The sequence below is a fragment of the Pseudorasbora parva genome, chromosome 15 (genome assembly GCF_024679245.1).
Source record: "Pseudorasbora parva isolate DD20220531a chromosome 15, ASM2467924v1, whole genome shotgun sequence".
In the NCBI taxonomy this organism is placed as follows: Eukaryota; Metazoa; Chordata; class Actinopteri; order Cypriniformes; family Gobionidae; genus Pseudorasbora; species Pseudorasbora parva.
This window is the reverse complement of record NC_090186.1, coordinates 45212064-45235777: the sequence shown is the minus strand read 5'-3', so window position 1 is coordinate 45235777 and position 23714 is coordinate 45212064. Positions and strand designations below refer to the sequence as shown.

The following is a 23714-nucleotide window of genomic DNA, read 5'->3' as shown; positions in this document are numbered from 1 at the left end:
TTCTCACCCCATTGGCAGATCATTTTGCCTGTTTTAAGCAAAAACTCTTCAGTTTGATTTTCTTTTCAACAAAATAAGAACAAATATCTCATGTTGTTTAACTGATCTAGTAAATGCATCTTGATTTAAGAATATTTGGATATTTGGACTGGAAACAAGAAAAAAAATACTACATAAGGAGAGCATATTTTGCATTGTGTACTTAAAAATGTACTTGAGTATGAAGTAATAAATACTCCACTACTGTCCGCCTCAGGCTCAATGATTCTCACATCAGTTTGAAGCAGAAACTCAAGGCAACATCAGCCAATAGTCACATGACCTGTTACGGTGAACTTTATTTCAATAATACAGTATCTGTGTCATACTTTACATAAACATAAACACTCAAAATCAACATTGGAATGTCATTAAATACAAAAAGAAATGCATGTACAACTCAAAATAATAGAAAAGGGTTAGGGTTAGAGTTAGGAAAGAAGAAGCAGATGATTAGTCGACCTCCTCCATGCGGGATGCATCCTCGTCTCCCTCCAGCGGGGGCATGTCCTCCACCGGAGCCGCGCTCGGCTCTTCTGTGGGAAGCTCGTCCTCATCGATGCCTGCAAACACACACACACACAGTCACTTCTCATTCCTCACTGCTTCCTGTCGCGCCAGACCGGGTTAAACACGGTTTTTACAGTTTAAGTTAAAAAAAAAAGTCTTTAAACTAGGGCTGTCAATCAATTAAAATATTTAATCGTGAATAATCTCATGTTTGCTGTGAGTTAAATTGCGATTATTCGCATGATTGCCATGTGTTGACTCGCAATTTATCGTGTGATTGCCATGAGTTGACTTGCGATTAATCACGGTTGTCATGAGTTAACTTGTGATTAATCGCAGGCTGTTGTGAGTTAACTCACCATGATTTGACTCGCAATTAATCAAATGATTGTCATGAGTTAACTTGCGATTAATCGCAGGCTGTTGTGAGTTAACTCACCATGATTTGACTCACAATTAATCGTATTATTATCATGAGTTAACTTTCATCAAAATCGCATGAATGTTGTGAGTTACATCATGATTAATCACATGATTGTTGTGAGTTGACTAGTGATTAATCGAATGATTAGCATGAGTTAACTTTCAATTAATCGCATGGATGTTGTGAGTTAACTTGCGATTAATCGAATGATTGCCACGAGTTGACTGACGATTAATCATATGATTGTCATGAGTTACCTTTCAACTAAATCACGCGACTGTTGTGAGTAATTCGCAATTAATCAATTGATTGTCGTGAGTTAACTTGTGATTTAAACACATGATTGCCATGAGTTAACTGACCGAGGCCGAGTTTGATCATCCTGTAGATGCGGTTGGAGTGTGTCTGCGGGTCATCCAGTGTGAAGCCTGAGGAGAGCAGGGCCGTTTCGAACAGAAGGATGACCAGATCTTTCACAGATTTGTCGTTTTTGTCGGCTTCTGCTTTCTGCCGCAGCGTCTCCACGATGGGATGGTCGGGGTTGATCTCCAGATGTTTTTTGGCAGCCATGTAGCCCATGGTGGAGTTGTCTCTCAGGGCCTGGGCCTTCATGATCCTCTCCATGTTGGCCGTCCATCCGTATGTGCTTGTGACGATACAGCAAGGGGACGAAACCAGCCGGTTCGAGACAGTGACCTGATGCAAAAACACACACACACACACACACACGTTAACAATCTCATCTGACTACTGCAAATGCTTTTCAAACAGGGGTCCGCGAAACAATTTGAGAAAAATAGTGTAGGAAAAGTAACAACAATAAATATGTTTAAAAAACGGGGACGTTAAATGCTTAAATCTAGTGCTAATTTTGTCACCTTCTTAGTCTTTTGCTAAATTACACTAGAGTTTTAGTCATATTAAGTCATTCACATATCTTATAGTTAGTCAAGTTTTATTTAAATATTTATTCCAATGCAAAACCTAAAAATAAGTAAGCAATTATGATATACAAGTTACTATACAGTTTCATGTTGCAGCCACAGGATGGCAGCAACAGAAGCGCAAACGCGTTCGGAATATTTTGAAGGCAGCTGAATATTCTCTCTCGTGAAGAAAAAGTAGCGACGATTGTAAACGAAAATGAAGAGAGAATTTATCTTAGTATTTTAGTCTCTTCTTTTTTTCATCATCAATAATGTTAGTCAGTGTTTTCGGACTGGTGCAGTCTCGTCATCGTCTCGTCTTAGTCATGGAAAAAAAGGTCATTGACGAACATATTTAGTCTCGTCTCGTCTGACGAAATTAACACTACTTGAATCTGATTGGCTCTGATGAACCTTCTTGCTGTATTGGCAGATAATTAATTTAGATATTTTTCACCAGAAAACAAGAGACAATATATCTTATGTCATTTCACTTATCCAGTAAATGCATCTTGATTTAAGAATATTTAGATATTTCGACTGGAAACGAGACAAAAATACTAAATAAGGAGAGCATTTTTTGCAGTGTAAAACTCCCTTAGAGTTAAAACTGTTTAACTCTAAGGGAGTTGAAAAATAAGCCTATTCTCTAAAAAAGTGGAGTGTTCCTTTAAGGGGTACGTAAAAATATACAAACGTATTTTAATTCCTATGAGGGCTTGAGGAGGATCTTCGCCCGTTACCTTCTCCACCTTCTTCTCCAGGATGTCCTTCATGATTTTGCACAGGTTTTCAAACTTGGCCTTCAACTCCTCCTGCTTCTTCTTCTCGTCCTCGTCCTCAGGAAGCTCCAGACCCTCTTTGGTCACGGACACCAAATTCTTGCCATCGAACTCCTTCAGCTGCTGAACGCAATACTCATCAATGGGCTCGATCATGTAGATCACCTCCAGACCGGCCTTACGCAGACGCTCCACGAAGGCCGAGTTGGCCACCTGATCTTTGGTCTCGCCTTTGGAGAGTTTTCACAATTGTAAGAAAAAGGTATTTCTGGGTAAAGATGTTTAAATTCATGACCCAATTACTAACCGGTGATGTAGTAGATGTGCTTCTGGGTGTCCTTCATGCGTGTGACGTAATCCTTGAGGGAAATCATCTCGTCTCCAGAAGCCGATGTGTAGTAGCGAAGCAGCTCGGAGAGTTTCTTGCGGTTCTGAGAGTCCTCATGGATGCCGAGCTAAAACACAAGGAAAATATCATTTATTAAAGTTCTACGATAAAGAGTTTCGGTGTAGAGACCTATGAAAGGCATTATGTTTTTTCCCAAATTCCATTTATTTATTTTTTAGATTTAAAATCAAAATTTTTAGTAATCCAAAAACACGTCTAATGAATTGATATCATAATTCCCTGTTGTGCATTTTATTTTTTCTGCCAATCAAATGAAGGCCTAAAAGTTTCATATCATGGTTAAAAAACAAATAATGTTTTTGCTCAAACAAATAAATCCAGAAAAACTATTTTTTTGTTATTTATTTTTACATTTTAATGGTTAAATTAAATTGTAGTAATCAAAAAACATGTATAATTAACTGAAATCATAATTATTTTTTCTGGCAATCAAATGAAGGTCATTTTTAACCATGAAATGAAACTTTTTTTGTCAAACAAATAATAATAATAATAAAAACAATTCTGGATTAATTAATTTATTTTACATTTTAATGGTTGAATTTGATTTTGGGAATGAAAAAAAAGTCTAATTCATTTAAACCATGACATGTAACTTACCATCAATTTAGTAATAGTACTAAGAATATTATTATTAGTGATAGTATTATTATTACATTGAGACATAGCTCATTTCTACTGTACAACAGTTATATATATATTTCTGTCACAACTTCTTCAAGTTAAACAGGACTTTTATTTTGACGGGTGAAGAGCTTTGAGATTCTGCCAATAGTTTTTCTCAAATGAAATGTTAAATGCTGATGAATTGACTCTGTAGATGAAGTTCATGTGCTCATATAGAGGCTGAAAAACACTGAGAGCATCACGCGTGCTTCAGTGTGTGTGTGTGTGGATCATCATAGGGCCCTATAAAGCGATAAGAGCATCAGTTTTCACCTTGATGTTCTTGGAGAAGTGCTCATAAAGCTTCTTGTAGTTGTCTTTGTCCTCTGCGAGTTCGGTGAAGAGCTCCAGACACTTCTTGACCAGGTTCTTGCGGATCACCTTCAGGATCTTGCTCTGTTGAAGCATTTCTCTGGAGATGTTCAATGGCAGATCCTCAGAGTCCACAACACCCTTAATGAAGTCTGTTGGGAAAGATGGATCATATTAGATATGCACTGAAGGCCTTTATATGTCTGTCTGATAATAGCTCAGACTTTTTAAATATAATGGGCCCTGTCATACACCTGCAACAAGTGTGTTCTTCTAGTTCTCATGTTCAGCTCCTCTTGTTTAAATATGAAATGCACTGGCGCATCTGTTCCCCCATTATAGTGTGTGTGTGTGTGTGCTGTCTCTTCCCCAATTGGGCTACTGGTTTAAACCATAGACCATAAAAAAATATGGACGACTCGACATCATCGGTTTCCGCTTGGCAGATTTGAAGCTTTCAGGCAGCCTTGCACGGCGCTGACATCTTGGGACCGAGTCTGCGCAGTAGCGATTTCGGGACCGGAGTTGCGCAGTAGAGCGCAGGAAGTAGAGCAGGAAGTACAGTCGCGATATCAAAGCCCGCCCACACTCTCGCAGATGCAGAACAATTAATTATGTTGGTGTGAAATAAACAGTTATGGAAATGTAGAAATTAAAGCTAAAGCTCTAATCTGCTCCCAAAAATTTCGAAAAAAGTCCGTTAGTGCCTCAGTGACAACTTCACTCAGAGAAGCCGTCAGTCTCAGCTGTCAATCATGACGTCACACCCCCGTTTTTATAGCATCAAATAACTAACTCAAAGTAAACTTATTTTTAAAACGAACACCTGAAATGAAATCATCGTGATGATAACTGCCTTCAGTGACATAAACTAACTTTGGGGAAACATTTTTGAAGTGTAATTTAATTATTTAGTTTGCCTCGCGTCCATTAGAAAACACAGAGGGGCGGCTATACTGGGACCGGTCACCGGGGGGCGATCGAGGCGCGAAAGCTTCAGTAAATGAGAGGGAGACTGCAGGCTTGGTTTAAACCAGGTGTGTTCAGAGCATTGTTGGAGAGTTGCTATTGTGAGGAAATGAAACCACTGACCATTAAACCTGCGCAATATTGCTGAAATTACTTTCACAAGAAAGTTTTCAAATGTCTGATTGGATGTGATAATCTTTGTTGATTAAATTAATAATAAACATTTGCAGTAATCTCCCGATCATAAACCTCAAACTCGTGAGAGTGTGTAAAACAAGTGTGTTTTAATATCAGTACTTCGATATTAGATTGTGGTACCGTACCAAAGCCAAAACTGAGGTAGAGCCATCCCTATTAAACACGCGTTTAAATATTAAAAATAAAGGATTCCTCTCTGGAGAAGTGTTCAGTCTCTCCTCATGTCAATAGTGAATCCACTCATGGCTCGAGCACAATTGGCTTTTAAAGGGAAAGGGAGATGAGACTGATTGGTTTATAGCTTGTTAACACACCCAAGACCCATTAAGAGGCAAGCGACGACCCTTTTAGACCAGAGCCGGAGTGCAGACCATTTTTCCGGTCATTAAACTAGCAAAAGTGGATTCTGACGCCCTAAGAGCAGCTGTGCCAGGAGCTCAGACATTAAAATAGAGTCCTTCGTCTAAATAAACTCATCCATTTCTGATTTATGCATGTCATTTACAGGGTTAAAACAGAAATAAATAACACTTCTAGGTTAAGATTACCTAGGAACACTGAAATCTGTCTGGCGTTTGCGTCTTACGAGTCAGAATCAGACTGTGATTGATTCTTACTGAGGTACTCTGGGATGAGCTCGTCGCAGTTGTCCATGATGAAGACCCTACGCACGTATAACTTGATGTTATTCTTCTTCTTCTTGTTCTCAAAGAGATCGAACGGGGCTCTACGCGGCACGAAGAGCAGCGCACGGAACTCCAGCTGACCCTCCACCGAAAAGTGCTGTCGGAGAAACAAACACACAATCAGCCGTTACACTCGGCAATAGGAACGTATTCATACGAACAATGGCACTGAACGCAATCTTTAACAGTCGGCTCGTTTTACACTTCAATGCCAGTTCACATATGAAGTATTCTGTCCATTCATCAGGAAACTCAATGCCCTTTTGCCGCTCTTTAATGTGGCGTGACTGATCCCTGTATAGGCAAGTGAACATGATCGTCATAATCAATGAATAAACATGGACAGACGTCAATAAAACAGTTTGTGAACAAGCTTCACATTTACCTCAGAAGTCCTACAATGTCCACAGCTGTGAGTTTACTAGAGAAATCAGGCTAATATAATGAATAAATAGCCTAATATAGTGAATAAATAGGCTACTATAGTGAATAAATAGGCTAATATAGTAAATATATAGGTTAGTATAGTGAGTATATAGGCTAATATAGTGAATATATAGGCTAATATAGTAAATATATAGGCTAATATAGTAAATATATATGCTAATATCATTAATAAACAGGCTAAAATAGTAAATATATAGGCTAATATAGTAAATATATAGGCTAATATAGTAAATATATAGGCTAATATAGTAAATATATAGGCTAATATCATTAATAAACAGGCTAAAATAGTAAATATATAGGCTAATATAGTGAGTATATAGGCTAATATAGTGAATATATAGGCTAATATAGTGAATATATAGGCTAATATCATTAATAAACAGGCTAATATAGTAAATATATAGGTTAATATAGTGAGTATATAGGCTAATATAGTAAATATATAGGCTAATATCATTAATAAATAGGCTAATATAGTGAGTATATAGGCTAATATAATGAATATATAGGCTAATATAATGAATATATAGGCTAATATAATGAATATATAGGTAATATAGTGAATATATAGGTTAATATAATGAATATATAGGCTAATGTAGTGAATATATAGGCTAATATATTGAATATATAGGCTAATATAGTGAATATATAGGCTAATATAGTGAATATATAGGCTAATATAGTGAATATATAGGCTAATATAGTGAATATATAGGCTAATATAGTGAATATATAGGCTAATATAGTGAATATATCGGCTAATATCGTGAATATATCGGCTAATATCGTGAATATATCGGCTAATATCGTGAATATATAGGCTAATATCGTGAATATATCGGCTAATATCGTGAATATATAGGCTAATATAGTGAATATATAGGCTAATATAGTGAATATATCGGCTAATATCGTGAATATGTAGGCTAATATAGTGAATATATAGGCTAATATAGTGAATATATCGGCTAATATCGTGAATATATAGGCTAATATCGTGAATATATCGGCTAATATCGTGAATATATAGGCTAATATAGTGAATATATAGGCTAATATAGTGAATATATAGGCTAATATAGTGAATATATAGGCTAATATAGTGAATATATAGGCTAATATAGTGAATATATAGGCTAATATAGTGAATATATAGGCTAATATAGTGAATATATAGGCTAATATAGTGAATATATCGGCTAATATAGTGAATATATCGGCTAATATAGTGAATATATAGGCTAATATAGTGAATATATAGGCTAATATAGTGAATATATAGGCTAATATAGTGAATATATAGGCTAATATAGTGAATATATCGGCTAATATCGTGAATATATCGGCTAATATCGTGAATATATAGGCTAATATCGTGAATATATCGGCTAATATCGTGAATATATAGGCTAATATAGTGAATATATAGGCTAATATAGTGAATATATCGGCTAATATCGTGAATATGTAGGCTAATATAGTGAATATATAGGCTAATATAGTGAATATATCGGCTAATATCGTGAATATATAGGCTAATATCGTGAATATATCGGCTAATATCGTGAATATATAAGCTAATATAGGTCATAAATAGGCTAATATAATGAATATACAGTATAGGCTAATATAATAAAAATAAAGGCTGAAATAATGAACATTATTTGACGCCTCTCCGCCATTGAGACACTGATTGAGCGATTACGCCACATATGAATTAATTCATGTTTATTCACTGATTATGACGATCATGTTCACTCGCCTATACAGCGATCAGTCACGCCACATTAAAGAGTTTCCTGATAAATGGCAAGAAAACGTCATGTTCGTGTGTGAACTGGGATCGAAGTGTAAGCATCTAATAATATTAGATTTTATTTATACCGTACTCTTCATTAGTGTCTGCTTATGTACCTTGACGGCCAGGTGGTCCTCCCAGTCGTTGGTCAGGCTCTTGTAGAACTCGCCGTACTCCTCGTTGGTAATATCGTCGGGGTTGCGGGTCCACAGGGGTTTGGTCTTGTTGAGCTCCTCCTGGTCGATGTACTTCTCCTTAATCTTCTTCTTTTTCTTCTTCTTATCGCAGCTCTTATCGTCATGGTCCTCGTCGTCTGAGCCCACGTCTTCGATCTCAGGCTTGTCCTCGTCCTTCTCGCCCTCCTCTTCTTCTTCTTTCTCCTTTTTCTTCTCCTCCTCCTCTTCCGCCTCATCATCACTCACCTCCTTGTCACGCTCCTTCTCGACCTGAAACCACAAGGTTTGATCATTTTAAAAACGTGCATAAAGCACATCTCAAATTACCAATCTGTAATCTTCAAAAATAAATTGCTGAATTTGTCCATTTAAATGTGTGTTGAAATAATTACAGCTTCATAAAGGAACTAGTCGAGAAAATTTGCTGCTGATGTTTTTTTGAAAATGTTACTTTAGCATATGATGTCATTTTTCTTAAATGACAGTAGCTAATTTTCCATAATGTAAAAAATGACATCATATTTAAAAAAAAAAAATCTTATTCATTTTTTTGCTGAAATTATGTATCATACTCCATTATTTAAAAAAATTATATTTAATATATTAATTTTAAATTATTCGTATTTAAATTGTTTGCTAATATAACGCATAATTGAACTAATCAATAAAAAAATGCAATTGATTTTTGGTATTTTGTTATTTTAAAATATTTGCTGATATAATGTATAATTTAACTAATCCATAGTTAAAAAAGACCATATTTAATAGATTAATGTATTTTATTTGTATTTAAATGTTTTGCTAGTATAACTCAATTTAATTACTCCATAATAAAAAACAAAAAAACAACATTAAATTGGTAATTTTGGTATTTTGTTTATTTAAAATATTTTTTGATATAATGTATTATTAAATTAATCCATAATTTGAAAAAAATGACCATATTTAATTGATTATTAATTGTGTATCTACGTTTTTGATGATAATGTATCATTTATCTAATATATTTAATAGATTTTTATGCATTTTACTTACTTTTTTGCTGATATAATGTATAATTTAACTACTATTCCATAATAAAAAATAATAAAAATTACAGATTTATTTATGTGCATTGAAGTTTTTGCTGATATAATGTAGATATTTAGTTATAAAATGAAACCAATCAAAATAAAGATTGTATGTGCTGACCTGCATGTCGCGTGACCATTAGCCGTCAACATGTGAATGTGCATTTAATTAATTAATTAATCAATTAATTGCTGCATTGGTTGAGTTCTGACTTACAAAGAGTGTGATGGGGTATCCGATGAACTGCGAATGCTTCTTCACGATCTCTTTGATTCGTCGCTCTTCAATGTACTCAGTCTGGTCCTCCTTCAGATGCAGGATCACTTTTGTGCCTCGGCCGATTGACTCGGCTACAAAAGAAATCATTTCACGTTACAGTTCTAGTGCAATATAATACTTTTACCAAATATACAATATTGGCACTTACAGCTGTCCACTTTAACGGTGAAGGATCCGCCCGCGGACGACTCCCATGCATACTGCTCATCATCATTATGTTTGGTGATGACCGTGACTTTCTCCGCCACCAGGTAGGCGGAATAGAAACCCACACCAAATTGACCAATCATGGAAATGTCCGCTCCCGCCTGCAGAGCCTCCATGAAGGCCTTAGTGCCAGATTTGGCGATGGTGCCCAGATTATTGATGAGGTCCGCTTTGGTCATGCCGATGCCGGTATCAATGATTGTGAGCGTGCGCTCTTGTATGTTAGGAATGATTTCGATTTTCAGGTCTTTTCCTGAGTCCAGCTTGCTCGGGTCTGTGAGACTTTCATAGCGGATTTTGTCCAAAGCCTGGTGGAAAATATAAGAAATATATTTAATAACGCTTGTCTAGATAACATGCATGCCAAATATTATTTCATATTTTAAAAAGCACTTTTTGATCTATTGCCTGTAATTTACTGTAAATGTATCTAAAATTTACATAATATTTCATAGATTTTTTTTGTTTGATTATAAAAAAACTTGGCTGCTAATGAATCATTTAGCTACTGTTTAGTTTAAAAATGACCACATTTATATTTATATTTTTTTGTATTTTGTTTGTTAAAATGTTTTGCTGATATAAAGTATCATTTAACTATTATTTCATAATTTAAAAACGTACGCATTTAATATTTTTTATTGTGTATTTTAAATGTTTGCTGTAATAATGTATAATTTAACTAATCCATAATTAAATAAAATTACATATTTAATTGATTTGTTGTATTTTGCTGATCTACAATTTTTGATGATATAATGTATAATTTAACAACTATTCCATAATTTAACAAAAAAGGCTTTATTTACGTTTCTTAGGATAACATTTCATTGTAAGGTGACATTACTGCATGTGCTTTTCTATAGTGATAACAGTAAATCATGCATAATTACAAGCGACTAACCTGCACTATTCAGTAAGTACATGCAGTTAATATTACTCAGCACTTATTTGAGTTAGTATTACATCACTGTTAAAAAGTGTAACCCAAACTAGTCCATAGGGAGTGTGTTTAACACTATAATAGTTATGAGGAACGCCTATAGTTATAGTTTATAGTAGGGCTGCAACAAATAATCGATAATGAAAATCACCGATATTGATTTTCATTAATCGATTAGTCGGGTACACCCTCATGGAAATTAACCATGGTTATATTAGATACTAAAACCATGCTTTTGCCGTATTGGTTACCATTTGTATAACCACACACATACAATAATATAGTTAAACTATGGATTTGAAGCATAACAATGATTAATTTGTGGTTACCATTGAAAAACTACAATAGCCCCGTTATTTATTTATATTATGTTTGTTTGTTTTGTTCATTGTAAAACCATTTGTGTAATGGTGATATTTACTATGTGTGTGTTCATAGCACTCAGCTGACACGTTTGTTTGAAGGCCAGCATTAGACAGGACGTGGAATAGTGTTTTGTCAATAAAATAAAAAATAGCCCTTTTGTCCAATAAATCGGAATAATTATCAGAATAATTGTTAGTTGCAGCCCTAGTTTACAGAGTTACGCACATCTGAAGAGTTGGAGATGAGCTCTCTGAGGAAGATCTCTTTGTTGGAATAGAAGGTGTTGATGATCAGGGACATGAGCTGAGCGATCTCAGCCTGAAATGCGAAGGTCTCCGCCTCCTCCTCCTCCATTGGCTGCTCATGGGCCTCTGGCATCTGTGTGAGACAAGCACAACATAGTTATATAATATACACAATATTTGATATGGATAACTGGCACCTAGGGGTGTGCGATATACACCGATTACATTATGACCGGTTAATACCACTGATGATCTCTCCTGTTAGTGGGTGGGATATATTAGGCAGCAAGTGAACATCCTCAGAGTTGATGTGTGTGAAGCAGGAGAAATGGGCAAGCGTAAGGATTTGAGCGAGTTTGGCCAGATTGTGACGGCTAGACGACTGGGTCAGAGCATCTCCAAAACTGCAGCTCTTGTGGGCTGTTCCCGGTCTGCAGTGGTCAGTATCTATCAAAAGTGCTCCAAGGAAGGACCAGTGGAGAACCGGCCACAGGGTCATGGGCGGCCAAGGCTCATTGATGACCGTGGGGAGCGAAGGCTGGCCTGATTTTATTTGATTGTGTCTTTTTATTCTAATTTAACTAATTTGTTACTGTAAAGTGACTTATATAAATTCATAAGCTATATAAATAATGGTCTTGACAAAAGATGATGCATAGATTTAATTCAGTAAAAACAATGTAAAACAACTTTGAAAGATAAAATCCCCATTAATTTAATAAAAATACAATTTTTGTCACTGCTATGAACTCAATATAAATACATCAATCATCAGTTTTGAGTTATGCACGCATGAAAAGCTGTTTAATATATGGAAAATTAGATGTACATATTTTATTTAATTAAAAAAAATTATCAGTATTGCAACTGTTCTTGAATCGAGTAGCTTTATAAAACACTGAAAAACTTAAAGCACTCTTTTTAATGTCTAGATGTCATAGTCTACTTTATGAAAATCATTATCAGACAAAAATAATAAATATTATCCATTTAATTTAAATAGTACTTAAATTATTTTTTTTAAATGATGAAATGATAATTAAATGATGCATTATCAGCCAAAAATGTTAATATACAAAATACAAAAAAAATCTATTAAATATTATGTATTTTTTTAAATTATGAAATAGTAGCTAAATTATTCATTATCGGCCCCAAATTTTTTTTTTGTTAAATATGCATTTCTTTACATTGTGAAACTAGCTAAATTATACATAATATCAGATTTTTTTTTCAAATACATGCAATTTGAAAAAATCTATTAAATGTTTTTTTATTTTTTTTAAATGATGGAATAGTAGTTAAATTATTAGCCATATTTAATTACGGACTAATCATTTTTAATATACCACAAAAAACATGTACAATGTCTTCTTTTGATAGATTTTTTATTATTATGTGTATTTTAATTTTACTATTCGATCATTATTAATTTGCCTAAGCATTTCAAAAAGCACTCTGTTATATTACTAAAGTGCTTCTTGAAGGGTGCAAGCCATTAAAAATGATTTAATTCTGATATTTTTATAGCATTTATATTGAATTGAAAGGAAGCTGGATGATAAATCTGAAGGGCTTGAGCGCCACCTGTCGGTCCGAGCGGCTCATTACAAGCTTCTAGAACCTACCAAACTCTTCATACATTAACACGAACTACATCACTTCAGATATTACTGTACACACGTTTAATAATACATTAATTAAACATTAATACAATTAATTTCATGCGTTAAAAACACCAATACGTTCGCGAAACGTAACTTAACGTTATAATATGGACATCCTCGAAATGAGCGTATACAACTCACATCTTTAAAACATACTCTAATAAAAATGCACATGCAATAATGATGTTCTCGGATGCTTTAATAAACACATTTATTGATCGTGAATCTTTTAATAGCATCATTTAATCCGATGAAAATCCTCTGAGGTAAAACTACGTTACAGATGGTCTGAGGACTTATCATTGAAGTTAATTTTATGCCGTTTTAAATGTAGCAACAGCGACTTAATGAGGTAAATAAACATTTAAACTTTACATTTAACATAATATTTGCCAAGATACAAGTTCCGTGTAAATGTCCAGTAGCATCACAAATGTTAACGGAATTAATGAAACGCGATTAAACGTCGAATATCCTCACAACATCCAGGTATAATAACAAAAACAAGCCAAATGTTATCGAATTATGATGTTATTCCGATTGTATTGTCTTACCTTTAATGGTTTATTAAAGTGAATGAGATTAGCCGCTTCAGTTGAAAGCTGAGGCTTTTCTTCTCAACTGTCACTTTGCGTAAAGTAGCGCGTGCGTTACGCCGGTGGCGCGCTTATATACGTCCAGCTGGGAGAGTTCGAGAACGCGGACGTTCCACAAATCTCTGGAATCTTCTCAGTGCTTTCCAATGGGCGCGGGGGGCGGGGTTTAGCTGTCAATCATCCACAACGGTTAAGGGGGCGGGGTCAGCGTGAGGGAGATGAAATTTCTAGATTGTTGCTTCAAGTTGTAGCGAAATAAAGACTTCAGATCATAATTATTATTATTTATTATTTATTAAAAATGTTCAACTCATGTTTACAAAAAAAACAGCTTAAATTAGAAAAGCTCAGAACATCAAATTATTCTGGTAACTACATATAGACACATAAAAACATTAAATACATTAACAATTTAGTGCGATTTCCACTAAAACTCTTTAGTCGACTTCCTCCATTCTAGAGCTGTCTTCATCGCCCTCCAGAACCGGCATATCTTCCTCAGCGGGTTGAGAAATATCCTCTACAGTGGAGTCGTCATCATCGATACCTGCAAGAGGACAGATTACAGATAATTAGGCCACTTCAGAAATTATTTTTATATCTTAAAGTCATCATGAAATCAAAATGTACTACTCTACTTTTTATCCATGCACATCATTAATCTCTTATGACGTGTTTACTGGTGCGAGGGCGGGTCAACCCTCAGCAAATGCGTATTAAAACGATCCAATGAATTCCTAATGGACAAAATCAAGTCTAAACCCTTTTTTTTTGGATATCCATCATAAAAAGGGGGAAAACATACAATCGCAACTTCTGTGTCATGGAGATTTTAAAAATAAAAGTTGAAAATCCAAAATAGGATTTTCACATTTTGGGTTCCAAAAAAAGGGCTCGAAATTATATATATATATTCTTGATATTTATCCCATGTTTTTTTGTTTTTTACCTTAATAAAATCATTTTCCCCCAATATTACTAAATGTATGCTTCATCTTTCATTTTAAATTAATACATTTGATCAATAAATTCATAATAAGATACAGGGCTGTTACCAATCCAATACTCCAAAATTACAAATGCATTAAAAATTAGATTGTTTATAAATGTGTTTTGAGACCCTACCCTAAAGTAGGAGCTAATTTATTCTCCCAAAAGGCGCTGCTATAGGACTAAAATCGTTCCCAATTACTGCGGTGCGAAAACACCAAAAAACAGATATTTCCGCCATAATAGAACAAAGGTGTTCCTACACTGTAAAAAATATTTTAAAAATAAGTTACCGGGTTGCTTTTAAATTTTGAGTTAATTGAGTTAAAATTTGAAAATCTTTTTGAGAATCGACAACCTTTATTCAAATATTATTACAGTATTTAGTTAGCATATTGGGAAAATGTGAGGGTTTTATTTGTGATGACGGAGCCAAATTGTGATATTTTCCTGATTTATCCCATCATGTGGTTCAGATACAATAATATTTTGAGTTTCTATTTATTAAACCAATTTCCTTCATTGTATCAACTTAAATTTTTAATTTCAATAAACTCAAAATATTAAGGCAACCAGGTTACTTACTTTTTAAAGTTAAACCAACATTTTTCATTAATTTTTACTGTGTACCGATGCCATTGAAGAAACATTTTGTTGAGTGATTGGTTTTTTATAGGGTATTACCAATGCCCAAAGAGCAGGGTGCAATATCAAGCTACTAAAGTTGGCATATAGACATCAAACTTACCAAGACCGAGTTTGATCATCCTGTAGATGCGGTTCGCATGTGTTTGTGGGTCTTCCAGGGTGAAGCCTGAGGAAAGCAGGGCAGTTTCCAAAAGCAGGATGACCAGATCTTTCACGGCTTTATCGTTCTTATCGGCTTCTGCTTTCTCTCTGAGGGTCTCAATGATGGGATGGAGAGGGTTGATTTCTAGGTGCTTTTTAGCAGTCATGTAGCCCATGGTGGAGTTGTCTCTCAGGGCCTGAGATTTCATGATCCTCTCCATGTTGGCTGTCCATCCGTATGTGCTTGTGACGATACAGCAAGGGGACGAAACCAGCCGGTTCGAGACAGTGACCTGTTTGGATCCAAATATTCATTATCATTTGACGGTTCTAAAAAGCACTTTAAAATCTTAATCTAGTAATAAGTATGCTAATACCTTCTCAATCTTTTTGTCAAGAATGTCTTTCATGATCTTGCATAAGTTCTCATATTTGGCCTTCAACTCCTCCTGCTTCTTCTTCTCGTCCTCGTCCTCAGGAAGCTCCAGACCCTCTTTGGTCACGGACACCAAATTCTTGCCATCGAACTCCTTCAGCTGCTGAACGCAATACTCATCAATGGGCTCGATCATGTAGATCACCTCCAGACCGGCCTTACGCAGACGCTCCACGAAGGCCGAGTTGGCCACCTGATCTTTGGTCTCGCCTTTGGAGAGTTTTCACAATTGTAAGACAATTTGGTTTTTCTGGGTAAAGATGCTTAAAGGGTTAGTTCACCAAAAAATAAAAATTCTGTCATTAATTCCTCCTGTGGTTGGACACCCGTAAGATCTTTGTTCATCTTCAGACACAGTTTAAGATATTTGTGTTGAGTTTTTGTGCGCAAAAAAACAAAATAACTACTTTTATAGTGATGGCCGATTTCAAAACAAAGCTTCAAGCCGTTATGAGTCAGTGAATCGATTCATGATTTGGATCATGAGTCAAACTGCTGACATCACTTAACTTTGGTGATCCGAATCATGAATCGATTCACTGACTCATAACGGCTTGAAGCTTTGTTCTGAAATCGGCCATCACTATATTAGTCGTTATTTAGTGTTTTTGCGCACTAACTCTATTCTGGCATCTTCATAAATGATTGTAGAGCCGCTGTAGTGAGATGGGCTTTGTAACGACGTCTTTAGTGCCTTTATGGGTCTTGAGAGAGGAAATGACATTGGTGTCAATGAAGGCCTTTCTGAGCCATCGGATTTCAACACTAATATCTTCATCTGTGTGTGAAGATGAGCGGAGGTCTGACGGCTGGACAACCACAGGAGGAATTAATCACACAATTTACATTTTTGGGTGAAATAACCCTTTAAATTCATGAACCGTCTACTAACCGGTGATGTAGTAGATGTGCTTCTGGGTGTCCTTCATACGAGACACGTAATCCTTGAGGGAAATCATCTCGTCTCCAGAAGCCGATGTGTAGTAGCGAAGAAGCTCAGAGAGTTTCTTGCGGTTCTGAGAGTCCTCATGGATGCCGAGCTAGAATAGAAAGGCGTTTTAGCTTTGGATATATTCATAACACATCTGTGAGTTACTCGAAAAGCACACATACCTTGATGTTCTTGGAGAACTGCTCATAAAGCTTCTTGTAGTTGTCTTTGTCCTCTGCGAGTTCGGTGAAGAGCTCCAGACACTTCTTGACCAGGTTCTTGCGGATCACCTTCAGGATCTTGCTCTGTTGAAGCATTTCTCTGGAGATGTTCAATGGCAGATCCTCAGAGTCCACAACACCCTTAATGAAGTCTGTTGGGAAAGATGAACTCGTTAACTCTTGGGTCATGCCATTATCCAATGTATAGTGTCTAGGAATCATTCATAATCAATAGTATGCCGAGACCAAGACAAGACCAAGACTTTGAGGGGTTGAGACCAAAAAATGGTCTTAAGACCGGTCTCAAGACTAAGAACTAGAAAAAATGGTCTTAAGAACTGTCTAAAGACCTTCAAAAAATGGTCTTAAGACTGGTCTTGAGTCTAAGACCTTCAAAAAATGGTCTTAAGACCGGTCGCAAGACCAAGACCTTCAACAAATGATCTTAAGACCGGTCTCAAGACCAAGACCTTCAACAAATGGTCTTAAGACTGGTCTGAAGTCCAAGACATTCAAAAAAGTTCTTAAGACCGGTCTCAACACCTTCAACAAATGGTCTTAAGTCCGGTCTCAAGACCAAGACCTTTAAACAAATGGTCTTAAGACCAGTCTCAAGACTAAGACCTTCAAAAAATTATCTTAAGACTGGTCTCGAGTAGTACAACGCTAATAATCAACTCTTGAGACACTTACTGAGGTACTCTGGGATGAGCTCGTCGCAGTTGTCCATGATGAAGACCCTACGCACGTATAACTTAATGTTGTTTCTCTTTTTCTTGTTCTCGAAAAGGTCAAAGGAGGCTCTTCTGGGGATAAACAACAGAGCCCGGAACTCCAACTGGCCCTCAACCGAGAAGTGCTGGAACAACAAGAAGATTGTTGGTCTTCTCACCAAAAAAAAAAAGTCAATTTTTATACCACATTTCTGACTACCAACCTTGACGGCCAGATGATCCTCCCAATCGTTGCTTAAACTCTTGTAGAACTCGCCGTACTCCTCGTTGGTTATATCGTCCGGGTTGCGGGTCCACAGGGGTTTGGTCTTGTTGAGCTCCTGAGAATCAATGTACTTTTCCTTGACCTTCTTCTTCCTCTTGTTCTGGCCATCTTTGGAGTCCTCATCCTCATCAGCCCCCAAGTCCTCAATCTTGGGTTTATCTTTGTCATCGCCACCTTCCACCTCCTCCACCTTTTCTCCCTCTTCAAGGTCAACCTCTTTCTCTCTCTGTTTCTCAATCTGCAAGATATCATTATGTTATTTAATGTGGGCAATGGAAGCATTGGGATGTTTTTAGTAAATGCACCAAAGTTGAGGCACTTACGAAGAGCGTGATGGGATAACCGATGAACTGAGAGTGTTTCTTCACAACTTCCTTGATGCGCTTCTCCTCAACGTATTCAGACTGGTCCTCTTTAAGATGGAGAACGACTTTGGTACCACGTCCAATGGATTGGCCTATAATTGGAAAGCACGGTTAGTCATGTAGTAGTAGAGGTGTAACGATTCACTCGTTTAATCAAGGCAGTCAATATTTCGAAAAATTCTTACATTAAGAAACACCGGCGCGTTTACTTTCAGAATCATCAGAAGGAATAATAATAAATAAAGAGAACAAAGAAGGCTTTCCTTTCTATTCTACCCAAAGATTCACAGCCCTATTTAGGGTTAGTTCAGGGTGATTGGGACACTTTTTGCCACTGAGATGACTTGGATAAAGTGTCCTGACCACCCTACTTTATGAGTAAAGATCCATTTGGTCGAAGAGCTCATACCAGAGTCAGGTTTAACGGTGAAGGATCCTCCAGCTGCAGATTCCCAGATGTACTGCTCATCATCATTATGTTTGGTGATGACCGTGACTTTCTCCGCCACCAGGTAGGCGGAATAGAAACCCACACCAAATTGACCAATCATGGAAATGTCCGCTCCCGCCTGCAGAGCCTCCATGAAGGCCTTAGTGCCAGATTTGGCGATGGTGCCCAGATTATTGATGAGGTCCGCTTTGGTCATGCCAATGCCGGTATCAATGATCGTGAGCGTGCGAGCTTTCTGATCGGGGATGAGTTCAATCTTCAGGTCTTTGCATGAATCAAGTTTGCTCGGGTCTGTCAAGCTCTCGTACCTGATCTTGTCCAGTGCCTGTTTTAAAGACGCATACAACATTAGGCCTCTGAAATAACTGCAAATGTTTAACCTTTGGTTATGGTGGATTTGTGACTCACATCTGAAGAGTTGGAGATGAGCTCTCTGAGGAAGATCTCTTTGTTGGAATAGAAGGTGTTGATGATCAGGGACATGAGCTGAGCGATCTCAGCCTGAAATGCGAAGGTCTCCGCCTCCTCCTCCATCACGGGCTGGGCGGCTTTCTCAGGCATCTGCAGGAGATAATCAACCAAACTCAATTCTGAGACATAAAGCTCTAATATAGCTGGGCTCTCAGTTAGGACTTTATATCTGGGAATTCTGGCTTTATATCACATAATTCTGACTTTATAACTCGTCATTATGTCTTTATATCTCGCAATTATGACTTTATATCTCGCAATTTTGACTTTATATTACGCAATTATGACTTTATATCACGCAATTATGACTTTATATCACGCAATTATGACTTTATATCACGCAATTTTGACTTTATATCTCGCAATTTTGACTTTATATCTCGCAATTTTTTACTTTATATCTCGCAATTTTGACTTTATATCTTAAAATTATGACTTTATATCACGCAATTATGACTTTATATCACGCAATTTTGACTTTATATCTCGCAATTTTGACTTTATATCTCGCAATTTTGACTTTATATCTCGCAATTTTGACTTTATATCTCGCAATTTTGACTTTATATCTCGCAATTTTTTACTTTATATCTCGCAATTTTGACTTTATATCTCGCAATTTTGACTTTATATCTCGCAATTTTGACTTTATATCTTAAAATTATGACTTTATATCACGCAATTATGACTTTATATCACGCAATTTTGACTTTATATCTCGCAATTTTGACTTTATATCTCGCAATTTTTTACTTTATATCTCGCAATTTTGACTTTATATCTTAAAATTATGACTTTATAACCCGTCATTATGACTTTATATCTCGCAATTTTTACTTTATATCTCGCAATTTTTTACTTTATATCTCGCAATTTTGACTTTATATCTTAAAATTATGACTTTATAACCCGTCATTATAACTTTAAAACCCGTCATTATGACTTTATATCTCACAATTCTGACTTTATATCTTGAAATTCTGACTTTATAACTCACAATTATGACTTTATATCTCGCAATTTTGACTTTATACCTTAAAATTAGGACGTTATAACCCGTCATTATGACTTTATATCTCACAATTAAGCTGTTCAGAAAGTATGCGTGACAGCTGTCGCTTTTCTGAGGAAGAAACATATTTTTTTTAATGTTTATCTCCCGTCTCAAATCACAAAATTTCCTTTGAATTAAAAATTTAGATAATCATAACTAACAAAGGTATAAAATAAGTACACTGTAAACATTTTTTTTTTTTTAAATGAGTTACCTGGTTGCCTTCAAATTTTCAGTTCATTGAAATTAAAAATTTGAGTTAATACAATGAACGTTTTTGAGAATCGACAACATTTATTTAAATAATATTAAAAGATTTTGTAAGCATATTGGGTAATTGTTTTATTTGGGATGCCAAATTGTGGTATTTTTTTTAATTTATCAATTTTTTTCCCATTTATTAAACCAATTTCTTTCATAGTATCAACTAAAAAAAATTATTTCAATAAACTTAAAATTTTAAGGCAACCAGGATACTTACTTTTTTAAGTTAAACCAACAATATTTTTTACAGTGTAATAAACATTGGTACTTTTTATATGCTATTCAACAGCTGAGGACCCTCTATAGCTGTAGAATGGCCAGCACATGTCACTTTGAGTGTGTGTGTGTGTGTGTCACATGTCCAGCACCTGTCACTGTGAGTGTGTGTTTGTGTGTGTGTGTGTGTGTGTGTGTGTGTGTGTGTGTGTGTGTGTGTGTGTGCGTGTGTGTGTGTGTGTGTGTGTGTGTGTGTGTGTGTTCGTGTGGGGTGTCACATGTCCATCCACAGAACCAGGAGGCAAATGCGACCCAAACTATCCTTTTCACGCCATTTTGTTGGTTTTTACCAGTGTAATTTGAGCTATTCTCTATTTTAGGATGACGTTGTTTTGGGTTCCTCCCATTGAAAAGCCACAGCTGTCATTGGCCTCGTCTTTTCCCTCGGCTTGCATGTGCTCTATATGCAATATTATAATATCTACAATAATCTGCTTTCAAACGTGTCCAATCTTTGGTGTGTCTGCTCTCAAAGCATTCAGGATTCAGGATTACTTATTAATTCTGTATTGTTTCTAGTCTAAATATCTGACAATTCTTAAATCAAGATGCATTTACTAGATCAGTAAAACGACATGAGATATTTATTCTTGTTTTGTTGAAAATCAAATCTAAAAGAAGTGAGTTTTTGCTTAAAACAGGCAAAATGATCTGCCAATGGGGTGAGAAAAGTAATCTTATTTCTAATTGAAATCTTGTTTCTTGTTTCTGAACAGAAATAAAATTATTTTGCCAGTTTTATTTTGAAATTTTCCCCAGAAAACAAGCAAAAATATCTCACGTAATTTTACTTACTACAGTAATCTGCTTTCAAAAGTGTCCAATCTTTGGTGTGTGTGCTCTAAAAGCATTCAGGATTCAATTGGAAAAGCCACTTTCAGGCCTGTGCTCGAAAAATGGACTGATGGTTAAATTGTAAAGCTTTAAAGAAAATGCAAACAATCAGAAATTAATGCCCTTCTAATGACTGAAGCGAGTGCAAACGCAGTAAGTTATTCCATACCTTGATGATTGTCTTTGTGATATATATTCTCAGGCGTCTGGAGATCTACTCCACTTGAGTTTGGTTTGAGTTCGCTGGCTTCTCGTCGCTGCTTTCGCTTTATCTGCCAAGAAGAGGGCCTACATTAGCCTTTATATACATGTGAGCAAAGTTTCTCGAAACCCCCATTGAGAAACTTCCAGAAGGAATGCCCACTGCAGATAGGAGTGCTAAAGTAAGTGTGTGTGTGTGTGTGTGTGTGTGTGTGTGTGTGTGTCCTACCATAGACCCCTTCTGTCCTTTTTGGGACAGGGAGTCACAAGAAGTGTCTGTCAATCAAGAATGTTCCAGAAGCCCCATGTGTCCACCAGAGACTTCCTGCAAAATCTAGAAGGCTCATTGGCTGAAGCCTTGCAAAATATCACCTGGCTTTGAAATGAGGTGCCAGAATTCACATTACAGTCAAGAGACTTAATCCCCTTCCTGCCGTGATCTAAACGAGCCATTTGTGTTCGGCTGGCAATTTGGTCATGAAAAAACATAAATCTCTAAATGTAGCTCGAAAAATATAAGAACTAATTTAAAAAGTTGTTCCTTGCTTTGTGTTAGGGATAATTTGACCCAGTGTTTCCATGCGGTTCACCAAAAGTCAGCACTATGGAAAACTCTACACTGTAAAAAAAATACTGTTGGTTTAACTTAAAAAAGTAAGTAACCTGGTTGCCTTAAAATGTTGAGTTCTTTGAAATAAAAAAATTGAGTTAGTACAATGAAGGAAATTGGTTTAATAAATAGAAACTCAAAATATTGTATCTGAACCACATAAATAAATTAAAAAATGTGATAAATCATGAAATTGTGGCATGTTTCACTGCATTATTACAAATAAAACACAATTACTGTGCTTACAAAATCTTTTAATACTATTTGAATAAAGAGATGTCAGTTCTCAAAAATGTTCATTGTATTAACTCAAATTACCAGGTTACTTCCTTTTTTTAATATATTTTTTTTACAGTGTATCATGAAGAAACACAAACCTCTAGTGTAGCTTGTTAGTAACTAAATAAATATAAAATATGAGACACTTTTAATAAAAATGTGTTGCTCTCTTTAGGGGTCATTTTGACCCATTGGTTTCAATGCATTTCACCAAAAAATCAACACTACTGAAAAACTCAGCACCTGAACACAACAAGCTCGACTTCTGAAGTGGGAAGTAGGAAACTTCCGATAGCACTTAGAGCCGGCATTAATCTTTTAAAGTAGTCCGCAGTAGATCTGAGTATTTTGACATTTTGGGTTTAATGCTGCCTTCACGTGCAATCGGAATTATCGTAAAGGAAGTTTTCGAGGTAAAAATTGCACATGAACGGGCTCTGATGTCGTGTTTACCACTGGGAAGTTCGGAAATAATTTTGATACCCAAGTTCCCGAGATGGGCGTGGCATAACCGTTCAAAATGGCGGATGGGAAACGAATTTCATGCGAATTTCTGCTGTGGCAGGTGTTTTATTCGTTTTTTCCCCCGCAACAATTTCATTGTCTTGTCTTTAAAGTAGGCTATTAATTAAATAATCATTTGAAGCATATTGTGTATTTCAAACGCATCGAAAATCGCATGTTGACCATCATTCAAGAATAGTGATCAAGCTGACTATCTAGATAGTTGTAAAACTATATGGCTGAAAACTACCATTTTAGGCTTTAAGCAGCCTTATCTTGTCTACATTATGCCTTTATTGTGAATGTGATAATAAACA

The 23714-nt window shown here is 35.9% G+C and overlaps 3 protein-coding genes across 5 annotated transcripts in view; 1 reads left to right on the top strand and 2 right to left on the bottom strand.

Annotated features, from left to right (window-relative positions):
* The window catches only part of LOC137041735 (armadillo-like helical domain-containing protein 4), a 281479-nt gene that overhangs the window by 24925 nt on the left and 232840 nt on the right, over positions 1–23714 (top strand). The window lies entirely within an intron of this gene.
* Positions 311–13840, bottom strand: hsp90aa1.2 (heat shock protein 90, alpha (cytosolic), class A member 1, tandem duplicate 2). Its single transcript, XM_067418337.1, has 11 exons — positions 13681–13840; positions 11440–11592; positions 9847–10213; positions 9636–9769; positions 8289–8618; positions 5853–6018; positions 4030–4220; positions 2989–3136; positions 2643–2911; positions 1336–1669; positions 311–602 (listed from the first exon to the last, which is right to left on the bottom strand). Exons 2-11 carry the CDS (start codon positions 11590–11592, stop codon positions 493–495), a joined length of 2202 nt encoding a protein of 733 aa, XP_067274438.1. The 5' UTR covers positions 13681–13840; the 3' UTR covers positions 311–492.
* hsp90aa1.1 (heat shock protein 90, alpha (cytosolic), class A member 1, tandem duplicate 1) lies at positions 14012–22173 on the bottom strand. The gene is made up of 11 exons (XM_067418339.1): positions 21973–22173; positions 19313–19465; positions 18863–19229; positions 18412–18545; positions 18027–18326; positions 17783–17948; positions 17051–17241; positions 16830–16977; positions 15879–16147; positions 15461–15794; positions 14012–14269 (listed from the first exon to the last, which is right to left on the bottom strand). The coding sequence occupies exons 2-11, from the start codon at positions 19463–19465 to the stop codon at positions 14160–14162; spliced, it is 2172 nt and encodes a 723-aa protein (XP_067274440.1). The 5' UTR covers positions 21973–22173; the 3' UTR covers positions 14012–14159.